The sequence below is a fragment of the Coffea arabica genome, chromosome 4e (genome assembly GCF_036785885.1).
Source record: "Coffea arabica cultivar ET-39 chromosome 4e, Coffea Arabica ET-39 HiFi, whole genome shotgun sequence".
Classification (NCBI taxonomy): Eukaryota; Viridiplantae; Streptophyta; class Magnoliopsida; order Gentianales; family Rubiaceae; genus Coffea; species Coffea arabica.
This window is the reverse complement of record NC_092317.1, coordinates 10,132,498-10,142,965: the sequence shown is the minus strand read 5'-3', so window position 1 is coordinate 10,142,965 and position 10,468 is coordinate 10,132,498. Positions and strand designations below refer to the sequence as shown.

The 10,468-nt window shown below is 36.4% G+C and overlaps 1 protein-coding gene across 1 annotated transcript; it reads left to right on the top strand.

The window, feature by feature from the left end:
• Positions 1-1,551: 1,551 nt before the first annotated feature.
• LOC113741474 (uncharacterized) lies at positions 1,552-3,013 on the top strand. The gene is made up of 2 exons (XM_027269008.2): positions 1,552-2,240; positions 2,579-3,013. Exons 1-2 carry the CDS (start codon positions 1,681-1,683, stop codon positions 2,613-2,615), a joined length of 597 nt encoding a protein of 198 aa, XP_027124809.1. The 5' UTR covers positions 1,552-1,680; the 3' UTR covers positions 2,616-3,013.
• The last annotated feature ends 7,455 nt before the right edge of the window (positions 3,014-10,468 follow it).

Here is a 10,468-nt window from a genome sequence, read left to right as displayed (position 1 = left end):
CTCAAATCCGTATTGAACTATATATCATCCACCTTAAAACTAATAGGAGATACTACTAGGAAAGATCCGTCAGCAGTCTAGGCAGTTTGGAGTTAATGATCAATTATTATGCTTGTTCCATTAATCCATTTCCCTTTTCCCCATCCTAGTACTAGTTCAACCTGAACCATCTCATTAGTTCCTCCCCACATCCTCTTCGCCCAATCCTTTCCTTAATACCTTTCCTTTTTCACTCTTTGTTTTTCAAAAAAAAAAAAAAAAGAAAAAGAAAAGTTCAGGTCCATCAAACCCACAACAAGCAGGCTTCAGAATAGGAAAGATCCACTTTAATATAAATAGGATCCACATTCTCAATCCTTTGGTTAGTTTTGTTCAGGCTTCCAACACCAACGCCTTCAGAGGAGGACTTATTCAAGAATCAACAGAATCAAACTCCATTCGATTGTTTTCTCAAGTAATGTAAAATAAAGTTAGATTCTCTTTGTTAGACTCGTAAAATAACTCAAAGTAATCATGATTTGTTTAGTTTGTAAATTGCAGAAAAACTTTATTAGACTACTATCTTCTTTAGGCACACACTGTCATATCTCTATTTTGATACATCACAGTGTGAAAACATAATCCATTGGATATAAAAATAAAAAAAAGTCTTACTCCAAATGACATATGACTTATATGACAAATGTAAACTAAATCATGGTCCATCTCCTTAATTTTAGAAATTCCTATATTTGTATCTATCATTTGAATATGTCGTGATTTTCAAAGTTGTTTTCTATAAATGAACTCCGAAAAGTCCTTACTATACTAAAAGCGCGAGTTGGAGTTGCTACAGTGCTCATGGACCGGTTATCCGGTAATTTTGAGCAACTTCAGTGGCTTTTTCATAGGCAGATAGACTGGTTATGCTTTAAATTTCGACAATTCCAATGGCATTTCATAGGAATTTGTTTGGGCTTGCCCTCTTGCTCTAGAGTTCAGACGCTAGAATTCTTTCCCCTCTCCCTCCAGTGGCATTTTTTAGGAAGCATATATGTGCCATATATAAAGCTTGATGCCCTTTACGGTGTTGTATTGTTAGTTCTTTTTTCTTCTTTTTATTTTTTTTGCCTTTATTATAAAGGATAAAATGGATTTATTCTCTAACAATTCACCGATTATGCGTGAAGTCCGACTCCGATTATCGTTATCTACCATTCCGAAATGTTCACACGTTAAAAAAAATGCATGAATTAAAAAGAATTTTTTCAAAAAAAAAAGGGGAAATGAAATGCCTGAATTACCCATTTGCTTGTGATTTAATCTAAGAAATAGTCTTCATTTCAAGGTTCCTGCCAAATTAGTCGAACCGTCAACTATTCAGTCTCATGGCGCATACTTTTCAGTCTCCCTAAATTAAAAATAATATAATTACGTCAGATGATCCAACCAATTAGGCATTAGCATGTCCCAAGTTAAGTTAATGCGGCGGCCAGGACCCGTCCGTCCCTATAAATACAACCGCGCGACATGCCAAACTTACATCCTCCTCCTCCTCCTTCTTATGCTCTAGTTGCATCTTGAATTTTCCTGGTAGTATACAAACACTTCCTGTCTGTCGTTCTGCTTGCTTTAATAATATATTACTGCCAGTTTTATACGTAATTGCCCATATAATATACATTCTGTGAGCACTGAGAAATGAGGGGACAAACCAGTACTGTTGTTTTGGCCTTCCTCTTGGTATGGGCCTTGAACCTCAAGCTCGCCGAGCTGCCGATTTTCAGACGGCAGAACAGGGCGGACGACTCAGTAGCCCCACAGCCACAACCCACACCCATCAACGACGACCTCGAGCGAGGTACAAGTGGGAGACTACCTGAATCTGATGATCATGGTCCCAAAATTCCCGACATGCCAACCAAGCTGCAGTGGGGGCAGATGGTCATCGGAGTTTGTTTTCCGGCTGTTAACACCGCCTTGCAAGCTCTCCAAACTCCGGCGCCTCTCCCCAGGACCTTTCCCTGGTTCTACCTGACATTCGAGCTGGCCCTTTTTGCTTCCTTGGTGTCTATCTACATTCGACGCCGTTCCGAGAAGGCATCTCTGATCCTGGAGCATCTTGCTGTACTCTTCGGCGCTACGGCTTTCCTCCTAGCCATTTCAATGCCTCTTCACAACCCAATGATTGAGATATGCATCGCCGTCGGCTGCATTTGTTTCTTCATAATCATCATTGCCAATCGTTCTCCGCGTGACTGGTACACCTCTGTTTTTTTTTTTTTTTGGATTTTGCAGTTATTTGGTATTGTATTTAGAACGAATTCCAAGTAAGACACAGATATAAAAGGAAATAAAAAGTTTACATACTTCGAGCTAGATTTGATTCAATTCAAGTTACAGCAAGAAATAAAAATCTGAAGCACTCACTTAATTTATGAACTATTAAAACAAAAAAAAAATTCGCAAATTAAGCGAATTTGACAAATGATCGCTATAGCAGTAAGATATCGAAATTTGAATGCCGTACCATTTGATAAATGAAGTCAATCCTGTAATTATTTTTGTCAAACAATAGGAAGTGTTATATATGTTGCAGGAAGGAATTGCTATTGGAAGAAGTTTTGCCATCATGAAAAATGAGCAAATTGACGGAAACAAGGAGATGTTAGCTTTTGGCCTCATGAACATCGTTGGATCTCTCACTTCATGCTACTTGACAGCTGGTACCATGATAACTACTTACCTTCACTTTTAAAATCCCACAAACAAGTTTTGTAAGATGGAATTATCTGCTGTGCTATCTTGGTTATTCAGTTACAACCGGTCTACGAAGAGCCACGTCGGTCATGCACAGGTCTTTTCGTCAGCTGATATTGTTGACGCGGGACTTGACTGCAGGACTCACATTATTTTACTATGTTTGAAGAATATATGGTAATTGTTCACTAGCAAGATGAAGATCTGATCTCTCCCATATGCTTGACTCCATTACTAGTATATATAATACTACTAGTCATCTCTGATTCGGAAATTTTTTTTTATTAAAGTTTTTCTTTTGGATGAGATGAAGTAGAGTTGATGATTCGGTTAGGTAAAGAGGTTGGGCTTGGTAATAGTGGAAGGGGAGTGACATCTCTACAGTATTAGTATTTAGAGGGTAACATAGGAGGAGAAGTGGGGGGTGAAGGAGGAGGGGAATTTAAGGTTTAAATTTTGAAGCTACTGGTGGTGGTGGAGATTTGGGTGGGCGAAGGACTGCTGCTGGTTGTGGTGGTGGATGGTGGTGGCTGTGACTTGTGATGATGGTGATGAATAATACAAAAGAAGTGATATGGTTGAAACGTTTCCAATTTAGGGCAAGTGTTAGTGAGATTCGAACTTATGACCAAATGAGGAACCACCTTGAGCATGCTTTGTTATTCGAGAAAATATTCCCCTCAAGAAAAAACAAAAAATTGTTGGTGTGCCCAGTTACCGGAACACAATCTCTTCGCACCTATAAGTCAGTATTCTGCTCAGAATGCATTTCTACAAGGTGCAAATCTTCTGCATAATCTTCTCTAGTTCTACTAGTTTCTGTTTAAATTTTCTGGTCGGAGAAGTAAAAAAAAAAGGATATTGTAGTTGATGAGCATCTAACTGGAGTCTGGAACAGCACTAGAAAACAGCAAAGAGTAAATATCATATAGAAGTGTCTTATTTTGATCATAAAATCTCCACATAAATCTGTTCCCAGAGTTCTTGATTTTGAAGCCAAAGTGCTGTTACTAAAACTCGGATGAAGCTGAAAAAAATTTGAACTGCTGGGGCCATTTTTTGGTTAACAACTAATAACATTAATTTGCTTCTCATTAATTTGGTAATTTATACTTAAATAATGAACATCTATCAATAGATCAAATGTGAGTTATCACATGTTTCTGGAGGGTAGTCTTGCATTGAAAGTCCAATAAAAACAAAGCAAAGTGATCTCTTCTGAGAAGAAGAATTCTAGATAGTATTTCTTGAATCTCTGGTCCTCTTTTATACAGTAACTTCTTGTTTTCATTAAATTTGCTGGTCTTTTTATTCCACATAATGCCGGATTCCAACACTAAAAGTCACACGATATTCCTCAGATGGTAGCACGCTTATTGGCAATCAACTGCAGTAACCAGTAAGTCTATAAGAATGTTTCTGGAACATTAAAACAAGATAGAGTGAATGCTTGTCAAATTAATGATTAAATGAAAGGCCACTCTCCATATAAGCTCCATTACTTGTAGCTCTGTTTGCATGACATTTCACAGACTAAGAGTAACAGTTCCTTGTATGCTCTGGCGCAGAGTAGCTTCCTTTTAGCAATTATTGGATGTCATTGAACTGAAGTTATTCATAATAGAAATTGCAAAAGAAGGATTTTACTCGACTGAAAGATACCCAGCAATCAACAGTAGTTTGTGATATGGTACGATAGGAAAGAACAGAGGAATGATAAAAATGCACTCTCAGTTAGTGAAGTGGTAAAATAACTGCACCGGACTAGGTTTGCATGCTTTATGACCTTCATTTTCCAGATAGGATGACATAGTTTACCGTTGAACTTTCAAGATCAAGAATTTACCTCAAAGTATTCTAGGCTTGTCTGCTCTTAATATACTTTGACAGAAAAACTCAGGGAGGATGATTGGTTTATGGACTTGGATATCAGGTTGCTCTTAGCAGTGCACGATGTTAGAATGACTCATTGATCAATTGGGCTTTGGTTAAAACTTGTAAGGAGAATGGTTGCATAATTCACATGTAGGACTCATAAATAATCATAATATCAGATAGTGTATTTTTGGTTTGTCCGTGAGGATCAATTTTTTGTGTCTTTGTTGGCCTGTTGAGTGAACTTTATGGTGAATGCAATTAAAAGGTTGTCTCTTCTAAAGGGATGGGATCATCCATCATACTCAAACCCTATTGAACTATGTATTAAAACTAATAGGAGATACTATTAGAAAAGATCCATCAGCAGTATAGGCAGTTTGGAGTTAATGATCGATTATTGTCCCTTGTTCAACCTGAGCCATCTGATTAGTTCCGATCCACATCCTTTCTTCTTCCCTTCCATGTCCTTCAATAAATCCAATAATGAGGTGCATAACTTGACAATTCTAAATTTTGTGAGTCCAATCCTTTCCTAATTACCTTTTTTTACTCTCTCTTTTTTTCAAATAAAAAGGAAAAAAGAAAAAATATTCAAGGCCATCAAACCCATAACAGGCAGGCTTCACAACAGAAAAGATCCACTTTAATATAAATAGGAGTACAATGTAAGAAAGGAAACTGCCTAAGAAAAACATAAAACTACTCGTCACAGGAAATATAATGCAAGTATTTCCTCCAACAACAAACATGCATGGTCTCTGTTTGTCCTGTCTTGCACGTACCTGTCCAACGCTTATAAAAACAACACGTACTAAAATGCTGAAAACGAAAATACAGAGTGGAAAAGAGAATTTTAACTTGCTAGGAGGTAGAAAATGATCGGTGGAGATGTTAAATCGCATACATCAGAGAATAACACTGCAGCAGTCCTGTTAAACCCTGTTTCAGATATATCTCTGTATTAACAAACTTTATAAAACCAAAATAAAGGGAAAAAGTCTAGAAAGAAAGAAAGAGGAAAATCACCAGTCACGTAGAGAACGATTGGCAAGGATTATTATGGTGAATCCAATGAAGAAGAGGGCGACAGACATCTGCTTGTGTGGGGGATGGAGGGTCATCAAGATGGCCAGGAGAAGTGCAACAACGCAGAAGAAGACTGCAACGTGCTCCATGACACGAGATGCCTGGGGGTAATGCCTACGTATGTAAACAGATACCAACAAAGCTAAGAAGGCCATCTCGAAAGCCATGCAGAACCAGGGAAAGGTTGAAGCTACAGGGAGAGTTGGACGAGTTTGGAGAGCTTGCAAGATAATGGTAATGGCCGCAAAACAAGCTCCAATGACCAGCAATGCCCACTGCATGTTCATCATGTTATCAATCTGGACGCGAGGATCATGATCATTATTACCGGGCTGCTGCTGGATCATAGGCAGGGGCAGCTGCTGCTGCTCTGTTTCGGAGAATACTGCACTAGGCTGCTCGAGTTGGGTGGTGGGCAACTCTGGCGAAATGGGCCTGTCGTTCCTCCATAGCCGGAGCCGCTTGGCAAGCTCGATCAAGGTGAAGAAGAAGCTGACGAGTGCAAGCCTGAATTTTCCCCACATTTCTGACTACGTTACTTTGGTGCTGGCAGAAATATTTGGAGCCCGCTTTTATACTTCCATTTGCAAGCCATTGGAATTGTAGAAACTCTCCCATTTTGGGAGTGCGTGCGTGATTCGGGTCAATGGACTGGAGAAAGTCTCCACTTCCAATTTTGCGAAATAAGGCAATTTCCGTGAAGGTAGAGCCCAACTGAAAAGAGTTAAATAATGATTCTCTGTCGGGGAGCCATCGGGGACTTTTGTAGTTCCTTTTTGTGTACTGACAATGCGACGGAAGTTTTGCGAGCGTGAATCTCGGAAGCGCTGTGATCCTGCGCCAAGATGAATACCAAAATGTAAAATGAAAGGAAAATTGATCCTAAAACACACAAATCAATCGCTCATATTTTCCAATGTATTTCTTTAAGTTCCTTACTTTTAGTATTAAAGGTTTTTTTTTTTTTTTTTGGTTTGCTTTGCTGGAGATAGTATGAAGAAGTAGTTTGCTTCCATACATGTTCAATTTGTTAGCACTTTATTAGGTTCTATGTTAACGAAAATGGAGAAAAACATCAAATATAGACAGACTTTTTGAGTCTTTTTTCACTTACTTTAAAGTAGTTTTATTCGACTATAGTAATTGAAAGCAGATTACCTTTGAGAAATGTGAAAGTTAGAAGAAAAAATTGTAGTTCAAGAATATCAACTACATTCCTAAGAACGTTAGTATTTTTTTCTTATAGCTAATGTTGACATCCGAAGATTTAGAAGTCTTGTATTCAAATTTTTCTTCCCTCTTCTGCTTTTTAAATTTCACCCTTCCCTTGTTAATTTTTTTTTTTTTTTTTTTTTTACAAACAAAAAAGTATGAAAAAGATATCTATTAACGAGAATGCACTTGCTAATTGAAAAGCTTTTTAACAATTGAAGATGCACTTTAACAATTTAACTTGAACAGAGAAGTCTGTCATGTTTGCTTAAATTAATTACCAAATCAATTTCACAATTACAAACAAAAACTGATTTTGAAATTAATTAGTCTGCCTTTCCACCCAAAATTTGCGCAGAGGATCCTTTCAGTTCTCGTATGGATGAACCTTCTTTACTTTGCTTTCAAATTTCAATTTTGTGTGAAAAAAAACCTCGTTTCCAAGCTGGGATACAAGTCGACAATGTTTTTGGTACTAGATGATGCATCATGCGAGAAAATGAGGAGGACGTATCATTTTACGGTGCACAGTTTTTTTGGATTGTTATTTTTTTTAATTTTTTTTTTAAAAAAAATGTATTATAGCGATTTAATATATGTGAGATAAAAAATTGACTGACAGATATGTTCACAAAAAATATAAATTTTTTTTTTTTAAAAAATGGCTTTTCAAAAAAGTATACAAGCAAATTATTGCTTTTTCCTTTCAAAAAAATGACCTTTTTTTTTAATGGAAACCTAAGAAATTGTCAAACTTAAATGGAATTGAACATCCCACTTGTGTTAAGATTAATCGGTTGAAGGGAAGTTGTGAAAAGTTAAAGTTATTACAACGTGCAATATCCTTTATCTACATAAGAACCACTTTCGGGTCAAAAGAAAAGCAAAATTGGCTGATTTTCCACATGCAAGCCACTACCGATCGTTTTGATTGGAGTCCATGCATATGTTGTTTGCTTTTGTACTGCATCCCGCGTCTCAGAAAATAAAATAAAACTCCAGCTGCTGCTGTGCACTTAAATAGATTTTAAGGCAATGCAAAGTATCCATAATGCGGAGTTAAGAAGGCAAGGATAAAAAAGGCAGCGCAAACGCGATTTCGAGCTCGGCTTCATTTGCATTGGAAAAGGTACGTAGAATTGGAAAATTCACAGTGTGATAGATAAATAATTTTAAAAAAATAGCAATTTTATTTTTGTTAAAAAATTGAAAATGCTAATCAAATACTAATAAATCTCTTCAGCATTGCTAGCCCAAGACTTCCTTCTGTTAGTAAAGAAATATCTTCCTTCTCTTCTCTTTTCTTCCATGACATTTACTTTTGTTGCGGTAACTATTGTTTTGATTACACTTATTTCTACATCTTTCTGCATTTGTATTCCTATGGGTTTTGCTCAATCTACTATCAGACCAACGTTAATGACATAAAGCACTGTAACTTTGATTAATCATTTCTTGCTCTGAAATGAGAATTTGTTGATTGTGTATCTGATTTGCTCTTATTTCTTGATTTTGTACACAACTGTATTGTGCACAATTTGAACTGGTATTTATTATAACACAATTTGAATCATTAATTTTTAAAAAATCAAATTTACTTTAAGTAGTGTAGCACAATCTGAACCATACGATTCTTTAAAAATCAGGTTAACCCAGATGTGAGCCTATCACAATTCGTTCAAGGAAGCTACATTGAATGTGAGCCAATCACAATTGGTTGAAATCTTAAACATTATTTTTTTTAAAAAAAAAAGTCTTAAACATTCAAAGTAAGTTCATCAAAACCAAAATTGATAACTTATACACTCAAAGGCTAAGGCATGTGGGTGGGGTAGTGACCAACTTCTAAGAAAGAAAAGACTAAAAAAAATAGATATCATAAAACATCTAATTTTTTCCAACAAACATAAAAGCATCTAATCACCTGCTGAAACCAGGGAATAATTAGATGGACTAATTAATTACAACCAGAGATTTCAATAATCTGAAAATACATTGCCTCGACTACGTGGCCCTTAGATATGCTAAACCCCCTATTATTCACTTGTAAAGTGGTAAAAGAGAAGCAAATGTAATTACGTGCACACTGGCAGTCACAGCCCAGTCTCCTTGCTACAGCATGAAACTGAAAATGATTGCTGACCACCGTACCCAAGCCAAAAAAAAAAAAAGAAAAAAAGATTGCTCATATTGCCACAGCAGCAATATCTCTCTTGCCACAGCCCAATCTGACTAAATGATGAATTGACCGCCAAAAGCTCATTCTTTTTCTGATCGAGTATTAAAGGTGAATTCGTGAATTTAAGTCAAAAGTGTGTTGTGACGTAAGCCGTGACGCAGTGGGGTCACTCAGCATGACGTGCCAAGTGCCAAGTCGGAGGACAAGATCGTGCCTTGACCTTTGTACTTATCAATCAAGTGGCTCTTACTTGCTTACCAAACTTGTCCAACATGGCGCTTACAAAAATAGAATTAGAAAAAAAATTGTATCCAACATGGGAAAGATTGGACAATATAAAAAAAAAAAAAAATATATATATATATATATATATGCAGAATAATCTAAAGAAAAATGTTAAGTGCCTTTTATTAACATTTTGGTTAGTATAAACATATCTTCATCTGCATTTTTTATTAATCAAAAGACATACTCCCAAATAAAGAAGATGAGATATAGCAGAAATTGAGAGGAGGAGGATGTTGGAAAGAAACCAGAGGGGGAAAGCTTTGCAGGTCCACATTTTGGCGAGTAAAATTGACGTGTCAGTCTGCAAGTTGCAGGGGGATGGTGGCAGTCGGAGGGACGTGTAAAAAAGCAATTAAAAAAATGAATTTGAGGGAAAGCTTTGCTGGAGAGTGGAGATACCGTGACATAGGGAAAGCTTTACCCTCAAAAAGATTAGGATGGCTAGATAGTACGCTTGTCTGATCTGGAGGTTCATCTTCAATTTTCATGCAAGGTAGAATAAATTATTAATGTTAGATAAAAAAAAATATTTACGAGAAACTGATAAATAAAGGAACGGTTGCCAACACTCCCCGTCCGCAAAAGGAAAAAAAAAAAAAATCCCAAGGTGGGGGCATTTAATTGAGCGAAAAGGAACAAAAGCATTTCTCTTAAAATAAAGGTTTAAAGTGGAAATGGAAGGGAAGATGAAATATTCATTGCAAAAAATAGGTTGTGGGAGTAAAGAAAAAGTCTGAGGCGATTTAAATTTAGTTAAGTGGCGATTTAAATTTGTTGATACTTATATTTGATATGGAAGGAAAACAAAATGGCATGTATGTGTTACGAATGTAATTAGCACAAAGGTCGAAAATTATTGAACTTGTACTAGTATAAATTATGGTGATATATAATACAAGATATTAACGCTAATACATTTTAGTTTTATTTCTAGAAAAAACATAGCTAGAAAATTATAACAGTTGGATTAGTAGGTATGCCTTTTAGATTAGTATGTTCAGTAATGTTCTACTTGGCGGTCCTCTTAATTACATTTTAGATTACAATAAGGGGGAAAAAAATATTAAGCAACGAGTGAAAAAAAAA